Source organism: Bos indicus, chromosome 8 (genome assembly GCF_029378745.1).
Source record: "Bos indicus isolate NIAB-ARS_2022 breed Sahiwal x Tharparkar chromosome 8, NIAB-ARS_B.indTharparkar_mat_pri_1.0, whole genome shotgun sequence".
Lineage (NCBI taxonomy): Eukaryota > Metazoa > Chordata > Mammalia > Artiodactyla > Bovidae > Bos > Bos indicus.
This window is the reverse complement of record NC_091767.1, coordinates 102,631,850-102,657,079: the sequence shown is the minus strand read 5'-3', so window position 1 is coordinate 102,657,079 and position 25,230 is coordinate 102,631,850. Positions and strand designations below refer to the sequence as shown.

Genomic DNA, 25,230 nt, shown 5'->3' with positions numbered 1-25,230 from the left:
TGGTCTGCTTGTCGAACAAACAAAACGACAGCAGCCTGCTTACACTGCAGCTACACAAAATGTCCCAGAGGCATTTGTGCTGAAGTCAAAACACCCTTCGAGATCAGCCAACCTCAGACCCTACCATGGCTGCCTCAGAGACACACACACCCCCACTATTCAGATGGGAAGACTGAGGAAGAAGGAAGAAGTCTTAAGTGAGCCAGCAGCAAAACAGAGCTGGCTGTAATCTTTCTGCCTTCAAGTTTCCTGATCTTTCCACCACCCAAAGCTGCCTCTCAACTCAGCCAAACCACACTCCCAGCTCTGAATCAGGGCCTGATTGGCAACAAGCCCCCATTCTCTTTTCAAGGCTCTCAGGAAACCAGTCAGATCCCAGGGTTCCAACCTCTGTTCCCAAGTAGACTTAAACTCACAAAGACTGAGCCGGAACCTGGCCAACTCTGGGGACTGTGGAGGTGAGTGAAGTCCCCCCAGTAAGAGATACACCGGGGCCAGCTCCCAGGAAGAGCGGCGTGGCCTCCACTCCCAGGCCTCTGTTGGCTGAGCTAGAGCCATAGAGAGATCGTAGACTTATCCCTCAAAAGAGGATTTGTGATTTGGGTTAATACACACCCAGAGAACCCAGGTAATGGATGCTCTTCTCAAAATTCTCTTTGGCTAACAGCTTTAATCTTCTCACCCATAAAGTCATTCGACAGAGCTGGGGTGAAATGCCACCTCTTCTGCTCCTTAGAGGAAGTTGGGGTAAACAGTGGAATGTCATTAGGGGTTGGGAAAAGCTTCTGACCGCCAAAGATCGACTATATAGCTTTGAGAGGTGGTGAGTGCCCCGTCACTGGACGTATCTAAGGGAAAGTTGAGTAGCCATTTGGTAGAGGAGAGCATGGAAGATTTTTCAGGTCTTTCCTACCCTGACTGTACAATTCTGCAACTATCAAGAAGAGGGGAAATTAGGGGCCTGGAAGATGGCTGGTGAAGCCCACTGGAAACCTCACCTGGGGAAGGAGAGTGTCTTACCTCGGCAGCCTTGTTTCGCCCCTCGTACAGCAGCAGCTCCTCCGACAACAGGAGGGTCCGGGCGGGGTTGCAGAGATCTAAAGGCTGTAAACAAAGGCAATCGTTCAAAGAGGCCTGGTGGAGAAGGTGGGTGGGGGCGAGGGGGAGGCAGCCTGCCAAAGCCAGCCGCAGAAGACTGCCAGCCCTGCCCCCACACCCCAAGAACCCACACGCCCCCTCATACACAGACAGAAACAGAAAGACAGAGGCGCTCATCCTGGGCGGAACTGCCGCTGCGACCTTCCCCACCAGCCTTCACACACTTGCCACTTGCGCAGGAAGTCGGACCACACGGCCAGGCCTCCCCACCCCCCCAGCTCCCTGACTGCACTGAGCTCCCGGGCCCTCCCAGCCCCACACTCCCTCCCCTGCCCTATTCATGCTGTCAGGCCCAGGCTCTCAGGACACCTCTGGCAGTATCCTGAGAGCCTCAGGCCAGGTTTGGTCACTTGAGTGCCTTTGAAGGCCAGGTCAATCCCTGCTCCACATTCATCAGAGCTGAGTTCACTGACTCCTCTGTTGTCAGTTCCCAGGGACCAAGTCTCACCCAAACCTCTCACCCTACTCCATGACCCTGCCCCATACCCAGTGCGGAGCCCCACCTCCCACTCTTAGTGGGAAAGAACCCTCCTGCCAATCCAGGAAACATAAGAGATCCAGCTTCGATCCTTGGATTGGGCAGATTCCCTGGAGGAGGGCATGGCAACCCACTCCACTATTCTTGCCTGGAAAATCCCATGGACAGAGAAGCCTGGTGGGCTACCGTCCACAGAGTCACATAGAGTCAGACATGACTAAAGTGACTTAGCACGCACAGAAAAGCACATATAAGCGGTAAAACTAAAGAAAAGCAAGGAGATGATTATCACCAAGTCAGACTAGTGGGGACATCTCTGGGCGAGGAGGGTATTATAATCAGGAAGAGAGACACACGGCCTCTGGGGTAGTGGCAATGGTCTAGGCCTTTTTCTTAGTGGATATCTACTTTACAATTACTCATTAAACTGTCCATTTAAGTGTTATGCCATTTTTGGCTTATATATTTCACAACTCAAAAGTTTTTATGACTTTTTAAAACCAATTTTAATTTTTTGGTAAAAATTTTATAATGAAAAATAGGCCCTGTGGATTCCAAGACCTTTGTGGTTACATCCCAAGAAAGAGGAGAGATGGAAAGAATGGCAAAGAGCAGACCCTGCCTACGGAGCTGTCTGGGGAGACGCACATCACCTGCCAGAGATATGCTGCATGCATCCTAAAAAGTATGAATTCAAAGATCCGCTGGCCAGTGACAGACCCAGAAGGATGCCAGGGAGAGCAGAGAAGGCAGGCATGGTCAGAAATGAAGCTCTTGGGGCCATGCCTCCTCTAGGTTGCTGATGAGAGGATGAACTGAGAGTCTTTCTGGAAAGCAATTTGTCAAAATATGTATAAGAACCTTTAAGATGTTTATGACCCATGACCCAGTCGTTTCACTTCTAGGAATCTCTCCCAAGGAAAATAATCTGAGAGGCAATTCACGCATGAGGATTTTCATCACAGTTATTTACGATAACAAACGAGCAGACATAACACAAGTGTCTGAATAGAAGAGAGGACTGGTTAAATAAACATGAAACATCCATGTAATAGTGTCCAACCACTACAAAACACAGACTCAAAGAATATTTAATGATCTAGGAAATGTTCATGCTGCAATTCTTGTTTTAAAAAAGGCAACAGAATAGAAAATGTACGATACAGTCTGGGGTTTTTAACATGACATGCACAGGAAAGATATCTAAATGCTCACAGGGGTTATATATGTGGGTGATAGAATACATAAAGGTCTGGAAATGGAGAGGAAGAGAAGGAAAATACGAAAAAAATAGGAGAAGAGAAATCTAAATAGTCTCAGGCCACCAGCTAGTACTGGCCAGATGTGTTTGTTAAGACCAAGGAGACCAGACAAGATGCCAGACCTCGAGGCTTGCTTGCTTGGTTGTCTCCAAACAACAAAGCACTGGAGGAGCCAGGAACAGAAGCCTCGGCACACAGGCCCTGCGAGATACAACAGGCAACTGCAACGTGCCTGCAGTGTGCCCAGAGAAAGGGGAGCAGGAAGGGGGACCCCTTGATGTCAAGCCTCCCTGCCCTCATTCTCCTGTTCCTCCTCCTGGAAGCCTCTGCTCCCTCCATATTACTCCCAGCATCCTGAGCCCCGAAGCTTTTTGGCTTTCCCCCAGTCCTAGAACGAGACACCATCTCTGAGTCCCAGAGCGAAGGGCCCTCTCTCTCTCACCTCCCGCGGAGGGAGCCCTGGGGGTCGGCCGTCAGCTCACCTGGACGAAGACGGGGAACACCAGGACCTTGGGGGCCAGGGTGACGTAGGTGCCGTAGCTTGAGTGCGGGGTGTGCGGCCTCATGACGGGGCAGTTCTGGTAGTTCCCGCGGCCCTTCATGGTCTGCACCGTCTTCATCAGCCGACACTTCTTCCCCAGGCCCGTGTAAGACTTCCCTTTACTGGGACTCCCTGATTCTGTGGAACAGAGATGGGGGGTGCACTGTGAGGCATTTCCATCCCCCCCTCTCCCCGCAAAGGCATCGCCTCTGCAGAAACAGGGCACACGGTCTCAGTCCATTGGTTGCCATTTCCAACGGCATCTACCTTGAGCCCGGCCCTGAGCAAGGTGCTGAGAAGGTGGGGAGACCTCAGAAGGAAGTCTCTCTCACACCCTGGGAGGGATACTGACATGCAAACCTCCACCTCCAGGGCGAGGACAGGGCAGGGAAATGCCAGCTATGATAAAGGTGGCCCAGGACCTGAATCAGGCCTATTGGTTTGGCCTCATACTTTGACAAATCAGAAAGTCTCTCAGATTTGAAAAATCAGAAGATCTGACCTCACCAGGCCCATAGACCCACATCAAGCCATCAACCAGCTGGAGCACTCCAGGTATCAGAGCACGTGTGCCCCCCCGCCCCCCGGCCTGCATTCCCACCCTGGGCACATCCAGCACCGCTGACTCCCAGGTCCCTCAAACAAAGAGAGTGGAGGTCCTATCTCCGCAGTGATAGCAGAGACAGTGGGCTTTCCTAGGACGTGTGGGGTCAGCCCTCAACTAGCCAAGGGAGCTGGAGCAGCCTGACTGACTGAGTCAGTCTGAGATAAGGGGTGGCACTGAAGCTCCAGTTACTGGGGAAGCCCACCAGCTCTGAGCCAGAGAAGAAAAGAAAGAAAAGAAGGGGCTTCCCTGGTGGCTCAGACAGTAAAGAATCTGCCTGCAATGCAGGAGACCTGGGTTTGATCCCTGGGTGAGGAAGATCCCCTGGAGATGGGAATGGCTACCCACTTCAGTATGCTTGCTGGGAGAATTTCATGGACAGAGGAGCCTGGCGGGCTACAGTCCATGGCGTCACAAAGAATCAGACATGACCAAGCCAGAGGGCTGCACCCAAATCCCACTTCTCTGCTCCCTGCTTGGTAACCACCAGCAACTCACTTCCCTGCTCAGACTCTTGGTTTCCTCACTGCAGTTATAGCACCAAGCTCATGGGCTGGCCATGAGTGCTAAAGGAGGGGCTCCAAGTAGAGCCCCTAGAACAACGCCTGGGACCTGGGTAACGGGCCATGAAAGTGAGCTGCTAACTCATTGTGGTTCTTGTTGTGATTCCTTCACTCGGCAAAGGAAGTTGATCAGGTGCTCCAGGGACACTGGGAAGCCTCAGCTTCATCACAGACAGGAAGTACTCCCTGGCTTGGCCATCAGAAATTATTCTCATCAGAAAAGAGAGAAGAGAGGAGAAACGAGAGAACGAGAATGAACCGACCCCAGGGAAGAGAGCCGAGGGCTGCAGGGAGTCCCTCTATAAGGGGACACTGCAGGACACATGCCCTGCACTGGACAAGGAGTGGCACACAGGTCTTTATCGTGTCTCATCCAATGGGCAGAGGTGCACAACATGGAGTATCTAAAAAGTCAGGAATTCTTGGACATAAGCAAGTAGGAGACAAACTCCAGGGTATTCAAGCTCCACACACACCTGAGCCCCTTCCAAGAGTCCCTGCTGCCAGGCGGGCAACTGACCAGCCCTTCCTGATCTGCTTGCCCAGCCCACTAGGTCTCCTTCACCACCCCCGATCCTGGCAACCAGGGAGTGAACAGGCGACCTGACCCCAGCTACATCTCGGGGAAGCTCCCCACCAACGCGCAGTCCAGAGCCTCAGAGGAAAAACCAGCTCAGAAGGTTTCACCCTTGCTTCCTCCACCCACCCCCTGCCCCTTCTCACAGAGAAAGGTGAGAAAACAAGTCATCCCTCCCCCCACACACACAAGTGACCACCTATTGCAGCAGTATCTTGGGGCAGCGCTCAAACTATAATAACCTAAACCACTTCCTGCCTCTTCAAGGAGTCACTTAGAGGAGAAAGAGCATGAGCCAGGATGGGGGTGGGGGCCAGATGCACGGCCAGACACTTTCACAGCTCCTCATCTGCTCTGACCCTGGACGTCAGCCCCAGAGGGCGCTGTGCTGGCAGCCTCTGCTGAAAGAACCCATCCTGGCCCTCAAGCTCGGCACTGGGTTTGAGTTGGACCAGACACCTGAACTGGAGCACTGGCCTCCTTGGAGACGCTGTGCAACTCTGAACAGGCTCCATCGCCCTCTTAGCCAGAGTGTTTTCCACTGCGAAGTAGAAATAACACGGACTGCTACCTTGCTGACCCAGGGCAGGTGGGGGCTTCCACAAGAGACCTGATGGGCAAGGGTTTGGTGAATGGTACCAGAGTCTGAGGGCACGAAGATTATAAACCCAAGTCGATGAATAATCTACTCATCAAGGCTGGCATTAAGACGAGGATGTTGAGCCACAAACCGTACCATGAAGGGGGATCCCAGGGTCAGTCTGGAACTAGTCTAATCTGACACAACCAAGCCTAGACCAGACAAGCTGAAACTACACAGGACTGACAAGGCAAAACAGACCCAACTTAGATGGGTTGGGGAGAAGGCAATGGCAACCCACTCCAGTACTCTTGCCTGGAAAATCCCATGGGCGGAGGAGCCTGGTAGGCTGCAGTCCATGGAGTTTCGAAGAGTCGGACACGACTGAGCAACTTCACTTTCACTTTTCACTTTCATGTATTGGAGAAGGAAATGGCAACCCACTCCAATTTTCTTGCCTGGAGAATCCCAGGGACGGCGGAGCCTGGTGGGCTGCCATCTCTGGGGTCGCACAAAGTTGGAAACGACTGAAGCGACTTAGCAGCAGCAGCAGATGGGTTGGGTTTGCTAATGCCAAAATCTGGGTCCTGTGGCCCCCGGTCTGACCTTTAAAGGCATCCACTTCTTTCCTTCCCGAGCCCCAGCTGCACAGGGCATCATAGAATCTTCGCCTTGGGCCTAGAAAGTCATGGGTAAGCCACTCGACACATACCCCTGCCTTCAGGAGGGAAGCAGTCCCATTTTATAGTCAAGGCAACTGAAGCCTGGAGTGACTGGAGGACTTGCCTAGGGTCATCTGAACAGTAACTGGTACAAAGTGGGATCACCCTCACCTAGGTGGTGTGTCTTCGTGTCCCCTGTCCACACACCCTGGATAATGTGTAGCAAGTGGGCTTGATTCTTCAAAACTGATTTTTGAAATATCTGTTTTAAAGAAACAGTCCAAGTTGTAACCCAGCTACGGAGCTCTGTGAAGGCAAACTCCTTAACTTTCCCAAATGCTATCACTTGCACCCTCTGGTCCAAACCCCGATCCACCCCTTCAACACCTGCTTCACTGACTAAGCACAGTAATTACTCAGCTTCTGAGGAGAGCCCTGGTAGTCATCCCACCCCAGCAGCAGAGAATCTGAGCCCGGGCCATCTTCACAGGGCAGGGGACAGTGCCAGGGCATCAGCAGGTTGGGAGAAAATGCCGATGACAAGCAGGCAGGCACCCCAGGCCCCAGAAGGGCACCAGACCCCATTCAACTCAGGTTGGCTCAACCTCCTCTCCTGAGAGGAGACCAGGAGGCCAAGTAGCCCAGCCAGAGGAGGGGACAGAAGCCGGCACAGTGCTGACAGCCTTGGCCTCTGGAGACCCCTCAGGGCATTTAAGGGAAGATCTGTGCCCTGAATTCCACCCCTTCCTCTGAATCCGAGGACCAGGAGCCAGTAACGCTCGATCCCTGGTAAGGAGAAAAAAAAGTCCTTGAATTCCCAAATAATTATTCTCATGAAAAATAAATGAAGTCAGGTCAAGTTCTTAATATAATGCATTCAAAAGTTACCATTGTTATTAACAGCATCATCGTTTCCTCACTTGTCCCTCTTCCCACGGCCTGCATGACTGTGCCCGTCTTGGTTTGCTAGGTACTGTACTGTCAGAGGGGAACCAAAGCCTGGGTAGGAGTTGAGAGGACACCAGGAGGCATCTCTCGAGAAGGATCCACACCTGCCCGCCTCCAGGGACACACCTGTCCACCTCCCTTCCCCCCTGAGCAGTCTGCAAACCCTCAGCGGCAACCGAAGTCAATCCCCTTCAGTTGGTCACTCAATTAAAATTCTGTTGAGTACCTGCTGTTTGTCAGACCCTGGGACCAGCACAGACACATGGAGAGGAGAAGGCCTAGGCCCTGCCCTTAATGGGGTCACCGTTTAGCAGTGATGTCTCCTCTTTAACCTAATGCACCAACTCAGCGTTGAAACATTATCAGACTTCTCTCTGGAAGGAACACGGATTCACTTCCAACCAATCAAGCCAAACACCCAAATGCCCCACCTGGAGAGAACGAAGATGCCTTCCATTCTCAACCCTGAGCCTGGTGGCAGCCCTTTCCCCCCAAAAGACACCTGCTCTCAGCAAGCATCTTCATGCTACTGACAGAGGGGACTGGAAGGGAGCAGGTCGGCAAGTGGCTTGGAAAAGGCCATTCTCAAGGCAGGAGGTCTCAAGGAAATCAGGGTCAGTACCATGGACCACCAGGTAAGGCTGGTCTCAGCCTTCCAGATCCCATCTGGCCTTCAGCCATTGCAGAAAGGACCTAAAAGAATACCCAGCCCACTCCAGCATCAACTCTGACACCTCAGGCCTCCTGGGAGAAGGTGCTGGTTTTGAGACCAGCTTCTCTCACTGGCCCTTAAAAACTAAAGCCAGGATTTTCTGGACAAGAGAGAAAAATCCATTCAAACAGCAGAGACGTTTGTGCACTTCAAAGACAACTATCTTCTGTGTAGCATCGCTCAGTAAACAGGCTGCTACTCAAAACCATTATCTCCCTTATCCCTTCTGACAACCCTCTAAAGTGGGAATTATCAGCCCTGTTTTATAGATAAAGAAACCGAGGTTCAGTGAGGGGTCATTAGTTGTTTAAACTCACACAACTCCAATTTGAGACCTCCCAGCTCTGAATTCCATGCCTCTTTCCTGTGTCAGCCTGACCACGGTGCCTAAGCACCGTACACTTAGTAACATTGGTTGAGGGGCTTCCCTGGTGGCTCAGTAGTAATCTGCCTGCAATGCAGGAGATGCAGGAGACACAGGTTCAATCCCTGGGTTGGGAAGATCCCCTGGAGAAGGGCATGGCAACCCACTCCAGTATTCTTGCCTGCAGAATCCCACGGACAGAGGAGCCTGGTGAGCTGCAGTCCATGGGATCGCAAAGGGTCGGACTGAAGCGACTGAGCACACGCACATACCACGTTGGGCGAATCTCAGCTGAGTGCCTGAGTTCTGAACACCGTCTCCTAGGCTGTTCTGAAAAGATGCCCTCGCCTCCTTCTCAGTTCAGGATCCGAGGAAGAAAGACATTGGCTCAGTGAGGGAGGAGAGGGCCCAAGAGGAGACAGTCTGTGTCAGTCTGCGGGGGGGTCCTGACTCTGTTGGGAAGGCCTCCCAGCCAGAGCTGGAGGCAGCTGACCTCGCCATCTCTCTGGGGCTCGGAGGGCAGGGCAGCAGAGGACAGACTCACCTTCGGGGATGGCGTCCTCCTGGTACACAGGCCGCAGCAGCTGCAATGGAAAGACAGAGAACCCCTCAGCCCAGCCACGGGGCAGACAACCAGGCAGGTTACTCAGCCCTGGCCTGGGGATAGCAGAGAAGCTCCTCAGGGCATGAGGGCAGGACCGCCATCCTGCTAAGGAGCCAAGAAGGGGCTTGTAGGGAACACAGGCTCTAGAATCCTCCAGAATGTTTGAGGATAGTGAGGCTTTAGCTGTCATCGAGTTTAATCCCTTGGCTGGATCCCCAATTTCCTTGATGGCAACTTGTTCCAAAGCGTGTGCTGTGGAACACTGGCCCTAGGGATGCTAACAACTCTGCTACAAAGGGTGAAGCCATCGGGGGAGTTTGGGAACCACTCGGGTGAACAAGGGTGAACCACCTTCTTCACTGCAGATGCCCTCAGAGCCTCAAACAGGTGAGCACGCACTGGGAATCTGCTCCAAGAGGAAGACAGTAGGAGGTATTTCTCAAGCTTCCTTGACCTCAGGACACATTTTACCCAGAGTATCTCGGGGGAACAGTGTCTTGGGATACACACACACCATCATCCCACCGCACCATCTTGAAGTTCCTTCGACAGGCGCTCACTGCCCACCACGTGGCCCATTCTGCTATGGAAAAGTGCCATCTGGTAGAAGGCGCTTCCTTCTTTTGAGGTGAAATCTTCCACCCTGTGACATCCCCTGGTCCTGGATCTGTGCCCTGAGACCACAAAGACCCAGCTGCTCCCTCTGCCCAGGACAGCCCGACAGGACGGCCCTGTGGAGTTAACGCTTACCCCGCGTCCCTGCTCCCTACACTGAGCCCCTGGGAGGCTCTTCCCAACACAGCTGAGTCTTTGCCTCTTGTGGCTTCACTCAGGGATCCCAGCCCTTCGCCTTCCCGGAACCGGCTGTCCATACCTGGCTCCCGGGGTTCAGCGGAGCCAGGATGATGTAGTTGGGGTCGGTGGGGGCCGTGGCGCGGGATAGTGCGGGCAGGGTGTGCTGGCTCCCGCGCTTGGTCAGCTCAGTGTAGCGCTCCCAGCCACCGAGCAGCAGCCCGTCAGAGCTGTCACACACCAGGTGACAGCTGTGGCGCTGCTCCGGCCGGGCCTGGGCCCCGTGGGTGCAGTTCTTCTCCCGCTTATTGGGGGGTGACAGGAGGTCGAGGGTCGACTTGCACGAGGCTCGTCGCAGGACCCCTCCATCTGGCCCTGGCTTGACCTGGGGGACCATGCGCCATACAAGCAGGATGATCTCGCTGGGGCAGCTCCTGGAAGTGGCGGGGAGCGGGGATCACAAAGAGACGTTGAGTCTGCTGCTGTTGCTGCTAAGTCGCTTCAGTCGTGTCCGACTCTGTGCGACCCCATAGACGGCAGCCCACCAGACTCCTCTACCCACAGGATTCTCCAGGCAAAAATACTGAAATGGGTTGCCATTTCCTTCTCCAGAAGTTGAGTCTGGGGGAGACCTAAGTCAGGCAGGGTAGGGGCCTGTGGGGGCAGAAAGAAAGAGAGGGGAAGGGGGCAGGGGCAGCCCCCAGTGCTAGAACAGGAAAGGATGCAGAGGCCAGCTAAAGCAGAGACAGCAAAGGGGTCCCTGAGGTCAATTCAAGTTGACTGGCAGGGGCTGGGAAGGGCATTGGTAATAAAGAAAGAAGACCAGATTCAACTAGTGATATTCCTCCTGAACACAGAGTACAAGCAAGCAAGCCGCCTGTGTAAACCCCTCACCCAGTCATTCTAGAAGCAAACCTAAAATGGGACTGTAACTCAGAGGGTCAAAATTGAGGGGTCCCATACAGTTTAAGTCTTCCCTGGTGGCTCAGATGGTAAAGACTCTGCCTGCAATGCGGGAGACCTGAGTTTGATCCCTGGGTGGGGAAGATCCCCTGGAGAAGGAAATGGCAACCCATTCTAGTATTCTTGCATGGAGAATCCCATGGACTGGCGGGCTGCAGTCCATGGGGTCGCACAGAGTCAGACACGACCGACCCACCATGTACCAGGATACATTTTATAGACTAACTGTTTAATTATACAACTGAAAAATCTCTGTAACATCTACCCAGCCTAGAAAACAGAAGGCTTAGCTCTGAGGTAGCAGAACTAATGAGCTCAAGGAGAAAGCGACCCCCTGGAGCCACACCATGAACCACAGGGTGTGTCTGAGAGCTTCTTCCCCCACTCTTTGCTCTGGGATTCAAATTCGCTTGGAGCCTGAACCTTCCAGTTTCAGGCCAAGTAACTGATTTCCTGAGGAGCAAAGCAAATGGCTCACAGCTGTGAAAGAGGGACGGGCCAGGCGTGTGCCCAGGGCTGGGGAGGAGAGGGGAGGTGCGAGGCAGCCCCAAGCCCCAGGCCGCCCGCTGCCCTGGTCACCGGATCTCGTGAGCCAGCTCCACGCATTTCCAGTGCTCCACAGGCCTCTCATTCAGCCGCAGCACCGTGTCCAGCTGCTGCAGCCCTGCCCGCTCCGCCGGGCCCCCTGTAGGGACAAAGAAAACTCCTGGAGCCCACGACCCCTCAGAGGGCCTGGGGTCCTTTGCCTCCACAGTGACCTTGGACAAGGATTGCTCCCCTCTGTTTCTTCATCTGTGAATGAGGGCCTGACCTTGGAGGTGCTCAGGAAGGATCTTGAAGGAGGCGCCCCTTTGCCTTCATTTCCTCCCTGCCCGCAGACCCAGTACTGGCTGACCTCTCTGCTGCCAACCTCCCCACCAGGCCCCCTCCCTCCCCAGGAGCTCCCATCCTTCAAGAACCCTTCCTTGCTGCCAGGCTCAAAGCAAGGGGGGCCCCCAGATCGCCACATCCCAGCTTCTCCTCTTAGGACGCTCACTCTGTGATTAGGAGAAGTCTTTTCTTTGTGAAAAGTAGAGAGGGAATGACTATTTTAAAGGGCTCATCAGGCTGGACTAGGATAAAATACTGATTCCAAATCAAGTTCATAAATGATTCTTATTTTCCCATGCAGCCATTGCTGAAAATATAGGTTTAGTTCCTGTTTGAAATGACTGGGAAACAAAATATAAAAGCCTATCTTCACTTTGATTAAAAACAAAGCAAAACAAAAAAAGAGTAGGTGTATTTTCATAGACCTCACTTTCATCTGTGGTCATTTAAAAATATTATTCTTTTCATTTTGAAAGGCCAGGACTCTTCAATCCAGGCTGGGGCTCCCCTTTCAGTTCCAACATCTTGTTTGCTAAGCCCGGGGCCGCCATCACCCAAGATGCTCACTCACCAGAATCCACGGCCTGGACTCGGACCGGAGAGTCACAGCAGATGGTGAAGCCAAAGCCGTCCTTCCCCCGCGGGATGGTGATCTAGGACACAGCCCTGCCCAGTTAATCCCAGAAGCCGGGAGGCTGCGCCTCTGCTCCAAGGTCGGGAAGCCCACGGGCCCCACCCCAGAGCCACCTTCCTCTCCAAGGTTTTTGGAGCCAAGAAGGAGGCTGGCCGGCCCCTCGCCGCCCCTATCTCAGCCCAGGCGTCTTGAGCACTGGGTTGCGGGCCAAGTAGGAAGGCTGGGAGCTCAGGAGGTGAGCCAGGCCCGGGACCGACAGAGCCCCAGAAGGTGCATGTCACCATCTTCAGCCCTGGCAGACATGTGACCTAGCCCTTTACCTGAGGGCCTGCCGCACTGCCTGGCTCCACCACCTGGCTCCACCTCGCCTGAGCCCCACTGCTTGCTTGGTCCTTTCCTCCCTCCCCCAGCGGCTCATGGAGCATTGCCCCAGGGCTGGCCCTGCGCTGAAGACCGAGAGATGAAGCTGAGCTGCCAGTTACCCTCCCAGAACACAGGGGAGGGAAGACAGGGATGCACACACCCACTCTCAGGCCAAGGGGCGGGGGACACACCCTGGGAGGGTCTCAGGGCCATCTACCGTCAGGGCTTCCAGGTATCCAGTGAGAGGTCCCAGGTGAGGGGACAAGTGAGGGCACAGTGCCGGCTGAACCTGAACTAGCCGGTGACCTCCCTGTGCATGCTGTGGCCTGTGTGCATGGCAGGTCCACAACCCCTCCTTTCAGGAGTTCCCTGAGAGGGCCCTGCCATCTGCATGCTCCTGTCAAAGCAACAGGCAATTCCTGGTCTTATGCAGACCTCTCCAAAGCAAAGTGGGACATGATGACCCTTAGAGCAAAAGGTGAGGAGGGTGCTAGGAAGACTCCTCTGTGCTTTGACTTTAGAAGACAGACTTGGTGCACGGCAGGAGCCAGCCAGCGCTCTGTTCGTGCGGATGGCCCGGCAGTGTCCCACCAGCAGCGGCCCGCTGGTTTAGTTTAGTGTGGCCTTGCTGCGGGCCCTCTCTGCACACCCCAGTTAGGCTTTGGGGGGCGTGCAGAAGGCCTAGCCCCTGCTTATTCCAAGAGCCATTCCTGGCTGCTCAGAGCAGGGCTATGAGAGCCACAGACTAAGGCAGCTGAAGTCAGAAAAGGGGTCTGGCTCCCTGGACATGGGGTGGGCCCTGGTGCGGCACAGGGAAAGGGCACCCCCACCCTCACCCCAGGCAGGCTGAGGAGGAAGCCAGCTCAGCAACCCTGGAGGAGCTCAAGGGTCACGGCCTTGTGAGAAGACTTCTATCTCCTTCCTTCCTTTAAGGGCTGCCTCTTCCAGGTTGGGCGCCTGGCATTCACCTGCCAGTTGACCTGAAGGCCAGGCATGGGAAAGGGGAGGGCCAGGGAGCGTGGGGTGGCCAAGGCACTTGGATGCTGTCAGGAGGCCCCTGAGGCTCTGCTTCCCACCAGCCCTGGGCCTGGATTCAAAGCGAGTTTGTAAAACAGGAAATCTGACAGACAAGGGGAAGGTGGGGGGGGGCAGGAAAATACCCCGTTCCCATAAGAATTCTGGGAAAACACACAGCTAAGGCAGGAAGAGAAAAAAATGGAAAGAAAGAAAGAAAAACAAACTCTGGAGTGAGTGTGGAAAGCCCAGGCTGAAGCCAAGGGACGATGACAGGAGACCAGTCCACTCCAGGTGATCGGCGGGGACTTTAGGGGCCCTAGGGCGACCCTCAACCCAGGCCCAAGCTGGGATGCCAACACTTTCCCCATCACCCCAGTGAGGGCCATGCCCCTCCTGCCGGGGGCACGGCTCTGAAAAACAGGCCCCAGTGCCTAGGGCTGAGAGTCTGGGTTCAGGCCTCCAGGGCTGAATCTGGAGAACAGGAGGGTGAGCCAACAAAGCAGCCTGCTCCCCACATCCAGGCAGGACTATGGACAGGAGACCTCTCTGCCTTTCTCGGCACCAGCCTGAGCAGAGCCAGTCCAGATAACAGTTCAGGCCAGCTGGGAAGAGGGGAAGAAGAAAGGGTGTGTGCTTGGTGCGAGGGGTGGGATTGCGAGAAGGAAGCAGGATCATGCTCTGTCCATCGTGACCACCAACCTCGCTGACAGTCTCCAGAGAACATGATCATCACTGCAGCCCTGATGCGGGGCTGGTTTTAGTGTGGCCATTTTACAGAGAAGAAAACCAAGGTCTAAAGCAAATGAAGCTCTCAGGGTCAGGAGGCAAGGGGAGCAGCCCTGCCCTAGCTCTAGGATATCAGCGACTCCTAGCAGAGGCCATCCTTCCAGGGTGGGTTTTGCTGTTTCCTGTCCAGAGCAGGAATTGCTACTGCTCCCGGATCTCTCCCATGCCAGCACCTCCATTCTACCCTCCTGCCTGGTTTCAGACCTTCTATCATGGAGGGTCATAGATTTCAACCCCAACCCCCAAATGCCACATTTATTGAACACTCTGCACCGGGCACTTCACACACATTCCATTTACTCTCACAGGCACCATCACATCATCATCCTATTCCATTGACGGGAAGACTGAGGCTCAGGGAGGTAGATACCGTGCACGAGAGCCAGAGCTCAAAAAGAGCAGAACTGGATGAGAGCCTGGGTCTGGCACAAAGCTAGTGCCCTCAGCCCTGCACCACATTCTGGCAGAGGATCCGTTTGGAACTTCAGTCTTGGAGCCCTGGGCACAGACTTGGGGGCACTCATGCCTGACCCTACTCCAACTGCCAGCTAGCCCCGGTCCTCAGACCTGTGGTCCCACATGACCGAGGACTTCTCAACCTCCCAGCCAGTGCCCCCTCTGTCTCACCACCCTACCACCCAGTTGCCAGTGTCGCCAGGGCTGCTCCGCAGGCTCTGGAGGGTGAGAGGGCCCTGAGAGCTGGGGACTGCAGGGAGAACACACATGTCCCGCATGAGGTGCAGGAGGCCCCCTCTCAGCATCTCCCCAGACCTAAGCCTGCCTGTTTGAAAGAGTTCATGACCTAGATTCCAGTCTGTTCATTAAAACACAGAGGGACATTGTATACTAAAGAGTCATCCCACAGTCCCATCAGCTTGGATATTCCCAAAATCTGGACATCCCTTGCCTTCACCCTGCCTACATCATGCCTTTTTTATAAGAAAAAAATGTCCCTCACGTTTCAGAAGAGTCCTGTGGGCTGAGGGATCATCCTTCCTACGCTGCCCCACATCCTAACAGTGGAGCCTCAGAGGCAAACCCTCAGTGAAGCTGAGCTCTCAACCCACCTCAAAGCATCACAGCTCCCGGGGAGGAGAAACATGTGTGCATACAGACACATAGACACAGCCTATCTCACACACAAGCGCACACCAACACATGCTAAAACACAATCGAACATACATGACACAAGACAGGAGCTGCCATCCCATCAGAAGTAGGAAAAGTCAGCAAAAAAAAAACCCCAAAAAACACAAATCCAGTTGCTCAGCCACCTAGCCACTTCCAATCTTGGGCTGGAGATGCTCTTTGCAACACACACTCCTCCGAAGTAAAAATGACAGAAAATCAACTAGATGGTCTCGGCTCAGACACCACCCCACCAGTTGTTAGGATGGCACAGGGCTGGCCTCGGCTGCCCCTAGGGAGGCGCGGCAGGTACAGGCTACCTGGGGTCCAGTTCCTGCCTCTGTCCTCCCCCCACATCACAATGAACCTGTGAGGGGCAGGAGGAGGGAAGGAAGGCCCTGCAGGGACAGAAGCCCTTCTTGGTGCGCCCCCACCCCTGACCCCTAAAGACACCCCGTGGACTGGTCCTCCCGCCCAGGGGCCAAGCACCCACCTGGCGGTAGCGGCGCTCCGAGCACACCTTGCAGAGCCCATTGAAGCGGTTCATGACTGCGGGTCCTGCCTCGGCCGCCGCCCCATGAAAACCCGACTCTCCCCACGGCAGTGGGAGCCCGCACTGCGCCCCGTCAGCCTGGCATGACCGCCCTGGGAAGCCCGCCCCGCAGAAGAATGGCAGGAAATCACCTCTCACCTCCCCAAGCCCTGTCTGTGCTGTGTGCCTCTGCACGATAAGCCCGAAGGCTTCCTGAAACCTCCGAATGACAAGGAAGAGGGAGAGTTTTATATTAAAATTCCTGTCAACTAGTTAGTATTCCCCCGGCCCTGGCGGGGAGAGGGCGCCTTTGTTCTGGCTGCATTCTCCGCCATGGGCCACTTTGTGATTCCAGTGTTCTCACAAACACTCCTGGCTGGAGGAGAACCCAGGCAGAAAACACGGCCCACCCTGTAACAACGCCGCCTCCCCCTGCAAATCCCAGGGTCCTCAGTAGCAAACACAGGTAACGAACTCAGCCTGAGGACTTAAGGATGCTTGGGACGTGGTGGGGTGGGGTGGGGGCTGCACCCACAGACTTTCCAGGTCAAGACAGGGAATACGAAACATTTGGAGTCTGCCTGCCACCCAGAAGGCACTTAAAAGTCAGTTTTCTCATCCATGTACATGGGCTGCTTTAAGGAGCTGATGTGAAAGCATTAGTCGCTCAGTTGTCTCCAACTCTTCAGCCACCCCATAGATTGTAGCCCGCCAGGTTCCTCTGTCCATAGGTTTCCCAGGCAAGAATACTGCTCTGGGTTGCCATTTGATGACAGACCATAAAGTCAAGTCAGGAAGCGATTTCCAGTCACCAGATAATCCAGCCTCCTCCCTTTACTGGTGAAGAAGTGGGGGCCTGGAGCCGTTGAGATGACAAGCAGGGCGGGATGGGGCTGGGATCAGAGCCCCAGTCTTAGTCTCTGACTTGTAGAGCAGAGCCTGGGGAGCCGAGAGCCCCTTCCACCCACCTGAGGAAAACGACCCCGCCACTCACGTTCTTGATGCCAGAGAGGGTCCCTCGGTCCAGCCCAGCTTTGGTTGCTGTGACAGTGGGCAGGTCACCCCAGTCTCCCAGCCTCCATCACCCCATGCACACCTTTCGGGGTTCTCCCTGTGCCCTCACCAAGCCTCTGACAATTACCCCCAGCTTGCTGAGTCCTACGGACATCTCCGAGTATACAAACCCAGAAAAATCAAACAACCTCGCAAGGATGTGTCTGTGTGCAAAGTCCGGCCTGAAGCAGGACTCTCCCAGGTCACCTAGAAACCTGCAGTGTTGATGCTCACGCAATTCCCATGAATCCCCAGGGACATTCCCAGGTCACCATCCCCTCTGTGCTCAGCATGTACGGAGAGGGGCCTTTCAGCTCCCACACTGAAGCTGGAGGAAAGCTTTGAAACTCGGCACGAAGCCACAGAAAACAGACCTGGCAAGTTACTCTAATACTGTACTATCCTATATGTTAGCGATTAGACACAAGTTGCAGTTGAAATTAAAATTAATTCAAATTAAGTAAAATTTAAAATTCAGGTCTTTGGTCATACTAGCCACATTTCAAGTGCTCAGTAGCCATAGGTGGCTAGTGGCTGCTGTACTGAACATCACATGAGGACAGGGACCTCTGAACTGTAGACAGCTATAGGTCAGCACCTGGCACAAAGCCTGGCCCATGTAGATGTTCAATAAATATCTAATGAATGAGGCACTTCCCTGGTGGTCCAGTGGCTAAGACTCTGCGCCCCCAAAGTAGGGGGTGGCCAGGTTCAATCCCCTGTCAGGGAACTAGATTCCACACACCGCAACTGAAGATCCCACATACTGCAACTAAGACCCAGCACAGCCAAATAAATAAATATATTTTTAAAAAACCCTAATGAATGAATGAGTGAATGATTTGAGTAAATGAAACGGAAAATGTCTTATAGATAATAATACACCTAAATGTCACATGTTCTCACGGAAAACATCACTGTCCTGTTTTCCCAACTAGGCCACTTGCAGGAGGCAGCCATACCTGAAGCCGTAATTCAGATGCCACCTCTGCTACTTGCTGGCTTGTGGCCATGGAAAGTGACCTAACATCTCTGAACCTTACACATCCCATTCATCTGGGGGATTGGTAGTTAACAACCACCTCAGAGGTGGCACTGAGGGTCATGTTAGGGAATAACAGCGGGCCTGCTCAAGCGCTGGGAGCTTGTTTCTCCCTGTCTGAGTTGTTAGGGGAAACCAGAGATCACCTCCCATGGCCGGCAAAGAGATGGATTTGGATAAATATCCCAGAATCCCCGTGGGAAGGTTCCTCTCCAGATTCGAAGCCCTAAAGAAGTGAGAACCCATCTCATGGTCTCAGGCTCCGTGACAGCCACTCCATGACACCAGAGGAGGGGTAGGGGGGTGCCGAATCTGAAGGGGAGCTGGGTCACAGCACTTGGGGTAAGCAAGGGTCTGAGGGGACCTCGGGAAGGAGGATTCGACTTCAAGAGACTGGAAGTCAGTACGACCCAGACACTTCCATCTCCAGGGACCGGAGCCTGGCTATCTCCCTACTCCTGCATCAAGCGTGAGTAACCCGAGGAAAGCACAGAAATAACCTCTTAAAAATGCACAACTTCCTGGGTCTCCAAGCACCAAGTGACTCGGAGTCTCAGGCACCAAACGCTGCCTTGTTCAGGGGTCTCCTGGGCCAAGGGACTGACCAGAAGCAAGTTAGAGCCCAGAGCAGTGCTGAGGGCCCGTCAGTCCTGCCCAGGCTTGGGCCCACCTACCTTGAATTTCTCCCCGTTCTCAGCATCCTCACCTCCCGGCGTCCTCAACAACGGTTCTGGAAGGTGACACAGCAGAGTCAGAAAGTCTCTACTGGCATCTAAGCACCCGTCCCACAGACCACCCAGAGGCCAAAGCCAGGGTTCCAGGCCCACGTGGTGGCCCAGGTCACTGCTGGCCTCCAGGGTGTGGCAGTGCCCCAGCTCGGGCCAGGCAGAGATCAGGAGCCAGGTCTGTGTGCAGGAAAGGCAGAGCATAAGGCAAAAATCCTCAGGCCCCACAGCAGGGCCCACCAGCCTGTCTGCAGAGGTGGGTCCCCCAAGGTCAGCCAGGCAGCCTGTAGGGGGTCCTGAGACCACTGACCCTGAGGAGGGGGCCACACAGGAAGGTCCAGAAACCCAGCCCTCCGTGATCTAGAGGCCAAGGGAGCCGAGCCACTTGGGGTCAGGCCACAACCCTCTCCAAGGAAAGCCCAACCAGAAGAGTAAAGGCATCATGGATGTGAGGCTATGCTCTAGCAGGTGCCCGTGAGACGTTCCTGGACCCAGGGTCTGGTGGTGGCCTGGGGTGAGGTGACTCATGCCACAAAACACAGTGACCGACGCTACCATGCAGGAAGGGAGGAGGCGAGCCCCGGGCCAGCAGAGTGTCTGGGCAGAGCTAAAGGTGGTGTGCACGCACCTCTCAGGGGCCGCAGTCTCCGCCTGGCCACCTTCAGGTGCTTGGTCTGGCCCAGGGCCTCCCCCAGCAGGTAGTACCAGCCATTGACCTCCTGTCGTGAGAGAAGGCGTGACATTCTCAGAGAAGGCAGAGGGCACGGGGTAGGCAGCCACCGATCCGCTGAGTGCCTCCCTCAGGAGCAGAATCTCTACAGGGACAGACACGCAAGCCTCCCTTCCACAAAGGGAGCTGCCATGCCTGCACCTCCGGGAAGCCCTTCCTGAAGACAGAGCGGGTCCTCCCCTTTGCTGAATTCCCACCGTCTCTTGTCCCTGAAGAGCAAGTCAACCCAAAGGCCCGCCTCCCCAGCTAGGCTGTGCAAGGCTCTGTGATGTGCCTAGCACTGTTCCTAGTACACAGAAAGTGAAAGTGTTAGTCACTCATTCATGTCTAACTCTATGTGACCCCATGGACTGTAGCCTGCCAGGCTCCTCTGTTCATGGAATTCTCCAGGCAAGAATACTGGAGTAGGTTGCCATATCCTTCTCCAGGGGATCTTCTCAATCCAGGGATCAAACCCAGGTCTCCCACACTGCAGGAAATTCTTTACCACCTGAGCCACCAGGAAAGCCTGGTACACAGAAGGAGCAAAATAAAGCTTGACAAAACAGAAGGGCGGGAAGGGAGGAAAGCAGGCAACCTGAGGCTCCTGAGCAGGCTCCAGGTGGGGGTGGAGGGACATCTCCACCCAAGAAGGAAAGCCAAGGCTGCAGTTAAGATATCTGTGACCCACATGCAGAATAGAGTCCTCAGCCACCCACCCCAGACTTCACTTCCAAGACGCAGAGCTGGGTGGCAGGATGGAGCAGGTCACCAGGACATCTCCAGGGATGTGCGAGAGGAGCACTCCCTTCCCTGCTCAAAAGCCTCCAGTGCGGGGAGTGCAGTCCAAGTAGAGGTGGGTAAGGGTCTGGCCACCCAGAGACAAGGCCCTCCAGATCCCAGAGTTCTCACCTGCCTGAAGGAAAGTTCCACCAGGACACTCACTCCATCCCCGAGCACTAGCTAGGCCCAGAAACACAAGCCTGGGCCCACAACGTCAAGCGGCTCCTAGAACAGACTACGAGAAGCACCCAGCCTTCATCCTCCAGGGCAGGGACTGCTCTGAGCTCTGAAGGACCTACCAGTGTCCTTAGAGAAGACACTGGACTCAGAGCCTCCTGGGAAGACTTGGAGCCGCCACACAACTGGTCTGTGATATCAAAGAGCTAAGATGAGGGAGTGATGGTCACGCGGGTGACAGTGTGGTCTCAGTGGGGTACCATCTCAGAGATAGAAGCCCTGCCCCAGGGCTTCCAGGCAAGCACCTCTGCCTGTACCAGCCCCGGCCGAGATGGCCTGACTCTACAAGAAGTTTCCCTTGGACCCACCTTGTCCGGAGTCAGAAGGGACTTCACCCCGAAGCTCATGCAGCCGATAAGTCCACTTTGTCTGGGAGAACAAGAGACGCTCGCATCAGCACCTTCTCGTCGCACTATATCAAGAGGCCAACTGTCAAGGGTAACACAGGTTTGCCTGGTGCACTGCGGTTTACAAAGCACTTTCACCTGCACCATTTCATTTGATCTTTCCAACTCTGTGAGTTAGGCTGGAGTGGCGCTATTCTCTCCGTTTCACAAAGGAAAAAACGGAGGCTGAGTTGATCCCCTTCCTAAGGTCACAGGACTTACAGTAGTTGAGCCCCAAGGGAAACCCATCAGAGAAGCTCAGAGCTACGTTGGAGGTTTGAGTTGTTCTGGTGCTGTGGGTCTGAAGAGCTGGTCCCCACAGGGAATTTCAGCTCACACATCAGCTGGTGATGCTGAATTCAGGAGAAAAGTGATGGGACCTAAAGCTCAAGAAGCTTTGTCTTGGGTCCAGACAGGAGCTGGTTAGTGCTTGGACAGTTTCAAATCAAGGTTCAAACCAACCTGACACACAAAAGTTCCCAATTCCAATCTGACTTGACTGCCAGCTGGGCAAGCAGACATGAGCCAAGGTCAGGACTCATGGGAATGTCATGCTATGTCGACAGGCTTGAGTTCAGTTGGATCCTACTTGACCAAGAGTAATTCAAAGTTCCTGAAAAATGTTCATCGCTGAGTTCCAAGGTCCAACAATCAGGGACGGATTGATACTTGGCAGCTTTCAATAATGACAGTATGTGCTGTGCTTAGCTGCTCAGTCATGTCCGATTCTTTCTGACCCCATGGACTGCAGCATGCCATGCTCCTCTGTCCTTAGGGATTCTCCAGGCAAAAATACCGGAATGGGTTGCCATGCCCTCCTCCAGGGAATATTCCCAACCCAGGGATCAAACCCAGGTCTCCCACATTGCAGGCAGATTCATTACCGACTGAACCACCAAGGAAGCCCAAGAATGACAGTATAGATGAACATTACTGAAATGCAAAATATAATCCTGCTATTATGAGAAAAAAAAGTTTACAAATCTATAGATTAATGAGAAAGATGCCCACCAAAATATTAATAGTTGTACCTGGTAGGTGGGATAAGAAAGGGTTTTGTTTCCTCCTTAGAGTTTTTTAGCATTTTTAAATTTTCATAGGGAACAAGCACTTCTTTCAGAATCAGAAAAAAAAAAAAAACAAAAACAGTATAAATGTATTCAAAAGTATTCTATCCTACCACATCTTTCTCTAGCCTAACACTAGAGTCGCTTTTTTTCCCCACCTCTCCTTTCTTCTCTCTTAGCACATCTCCAAGTCAGTTCCCTTCAGAGACTGGTTTAATATTAACAGCTATTAATCGAGAAACAACATAGGTGTTAAGACTGGAGCGGAAGGGACTTCTCTGATGGTCAAGCAGTTAAGGATCTGCCTTGCAGTGCAAGAGAGGCGGATTCGATCCAGGTCCGGGAACTAAGATCCCGCTGCCACAGAGCCACTAAGCCAGAGCGTTGCAACTAGAGAACCCGCCTGCTGCAATTACTAAAGCCTGAGCTCCGGAGCCCATTCCGGGCAGACTAGAGAATCTACGCTCTGCAGTGAAAGACCCCACACGATGCAATGAAGACCCCACAAGCTGCCACTACAACTCGACACAGCCAAATAAAAGACAAATATTTAAAAATAAAAACACTGGAGCGGAACCCTGACGGTTAACTTCAGTATCTGAGGGATCCACATGGATGAAGGAGTTCTGGGGAAGGTGCAATTTCAAAGCCGAGGATGGAATGAACTGCCTGTAAAGAACTAACTCCCTGGAGATGAGCCTCCCTGGAGACTGGGCTGCGGGGGGCCTGAGCCAGTGCATGGAACCCCCTGAAGAGCCTGCTCCCGGGCTCCAGACCCAGAAGGTTCAAGGTGGGTTCTGGACACAGGCGTCTGGAGAAAGCCGTCCAGGGGATCCTACGGGGCACCCACCATGCCTGCCCCATGAGCACCAGAGGTCTACAACGTCTTTACAAATACACTTTGTTTGGATTCTCCAGAAAGAGTGGCAGCAGCCTACCACCCGAAAGTGAGCAAAATGGGTTCTCGCAGATAGCCTTGCCGAGTGAGGGGCAGGAAGGCAGGATGAGGGCCGCTGATCCTGAGACTCGGCGCCCCTCCCTGCAGAGGCACGCTCTGCACCGGGCCCTGTCTCACCAGCTGCTCTCATTCTGCTACTCCTCACTCCCCGCGCTCTCTTCCTGCCCCCCTTTCCTGCAGCCTGGGCTGCGAGTGCTCCCTCCCCCTTGCACTAACAAGGGGGAGGGAGCACCCCCCCTTGCCAGCCCCCTCCTATCTCACCAGGCGGATTAATCATCTCCCCCTAGAGGACAGTGCAGTCACTCCATTAAAGCCACCCATCCACATCCACCCCCCAACCCACCACCAAAAACAAACCCTCCTCCCTCCTGGTACATGGCCAAGTCGGCACTACTGGAGGTGCAGCCGCAGTGACCAGAATGAGTGGCAGCCGCTGACCTGAGCTGCCGCTCCAGAAAAGCCTTGTCAAGACTTTGCCAAAGTCCTCATCATGGATTTCGTTCTGTTCATCAACACATTCAAGAGCAACGCAGCTGGTATCCAGGTGCCCACACTGCCTTGCTGCGCACTTTCCTTTCACACTGGGTACGGCCGTAACTGTCTAAATCTCCCAGGCACGATGCTTTAGCTGTAATAAAGGCTGTCTCTTCCTGCTCTTCAGTAAGTGGAGTTTTTATCCCCTGGTGCTCAGAGAATGCTAAATGGTTGATAGCCTCCCATGAGCTTTGCTTCCTGCGAAGGGGCCTCCAATGATTTCATGATACTTCAGGCCCAGCAAATTGTCACAATCAATGTCCATAAACAGGAACCTCTAAGTGTTCTTCAATTAGCTACTCCTGAAGCCTGTTTTTAAAAACCTTTGGAAGAAGAAAGACTTCTTTTATGCGGAACCTGAATACATGGCAATCTACTAGTCAGGCAATAAACTTGGGAACTGGTGATCGCCTGAAATTTTGCTAGGCACAGAGTCTCAGGGGCCAAGACTTGGGTACTTCTGAAAGCTGAACCCTGAACTTGGTGAAGGTTTGACAAATGGATGAATCCATCATTCCCAAGTTGGCAGGCTCTGGGCAAGGAGCCCCAGCATTAAGGAAACAAGACAAACACTCAGGAATTTAAACAGCAGTTCAAGGCAGCAATACAAGGGATGTCACTAGACAGGGCGAGATTGACAGATGAGCAGTGCAGGCAATAAATGCTGGATGCTCAGAGCGGCAAGAAGTGGTTTAGAACTGAGACGTTCTAAGAAGACCTAAGACAGTGAAGCCAGAGAGAGGGAAAGGAAGAGCATTCCAGGCAAAGGGAACAGCTGGTGCAAAGGCTCAGAGGTAAGGCTTCATGGAGCATTCATGAGCAATAGTACAGACAGTCCTCCATACGCAAGGATGAGGAACCCGTGGATATGGAGGACCAACTGTACTACACCACTTTATAGAAGGGACTTGAGCATCCATGGATTTTGGTATCTACGGGGGTCCTGGAACTAATCCCCAGTGGATACGGAGAGATGGCTATACTCGGCTCAGTTTATTTTTTAGCACACGGTAGGAAACCCGCTAACAAAAAGAAAATGCATTATTTTAGGGGAATGCACTTTACTTTTCTCTCCCAGGGGCCTTAAACTATTTCTGTTACAGACTTATCCCATTGAATCTCAATTTATTTTGAATTTGATGACTTAAACTGCACACACATTTTCCCATTCATCTTCTCTTTCCTTGGTCTCAGTCCCCATCTCTGGTCACAAGCTTCCTAACTTTAGGGTGCTGTACTTGGCACTGGCATGGTTTATAAAGTAGTTGAAAGAGGAGAGGGTACAAAGAAAGTGTACAGCAAACAGCCTCTCCATCTGTGTAATTACTATCAGCATAAAAGCTTATGTTCTGCAAACGTATATTGTGTGTGTTTTAGGTTGTTTTTTGTTTTTTTTTTTAACTTGGTGCATAACAGCACAATTCTAAGACTGTTCTCTTACCACAAGTTCTGAAAACACCAGGACTGACATTAGAAGCTTCAGCTTGGCTCTTTCCACATCACTGAACAAAACTTTAAGTAGTTCAGTTCCATAGTCAGTGATATTATGGAGTTACTGTTAATTTTTAAATGTGATAATGGCATTGTGGCTGTTCTGT

At 53.4% G+C, this 25,230-nt stretch overlaps 1 protein-coding gene across 11 annotated transcripts in view; it reads right to left on the bottom strand.

Annotated features, from left to right (window-relative positions):
- The window catches only part of RGS3 (regulator of G protein signaling 3), a 153,257-nt gene that overhangs the window by 81,601 nt on the left and 46,426 nt on the right, over positions 1-25,230 (bottom strand). For 4 of the 11 annotated variants that reach the window (XM_070795313.1, XM_070795314.1, XM_070795316.1 and 1 more), the window contains 9 exons: positions 20,996-21,116; positions 19,587-19,677; positions 18,908-18,963; positions 12,250-12,331; positions 11,388-11,493; positions 9,928-10,279; positions 8,994-9,033; positions 3,381-3,577; positions 1,021-1,104 (listed from right to left, as the gene is read on the bottom strand). In XM_070795313.1, the coding sequence (XP_070651414.1) occupies positions 1,021-1,104; positions 3,381-3,577; positions 8,994-9,033; positions 9,928-10,279; positions 11,388-11,493; positions 12,250-12,331; positions 18,908-18,963; positions 19,587-19,677; positions 20,996-21,116 (1,129 nt within the window). Of the gene's footprint in view, positions 1-1,020; positions 1,105-3,380; positions 3,578-8,993; positions 9,034-9,927; positions 10,280-11,387; positions 11,494-12,249; positions 12,332-16,099; positions 18,827-18,907; positions 18,964-19,586; positions 19,678-20,995; positions 21,117-25,230 lie in introns of those variants that run through there. The other 7 variants (XM_070795317.1, XM_070795318.1, XM_070795321.1 and 4 more) reach the window with 4 other exon arrangements.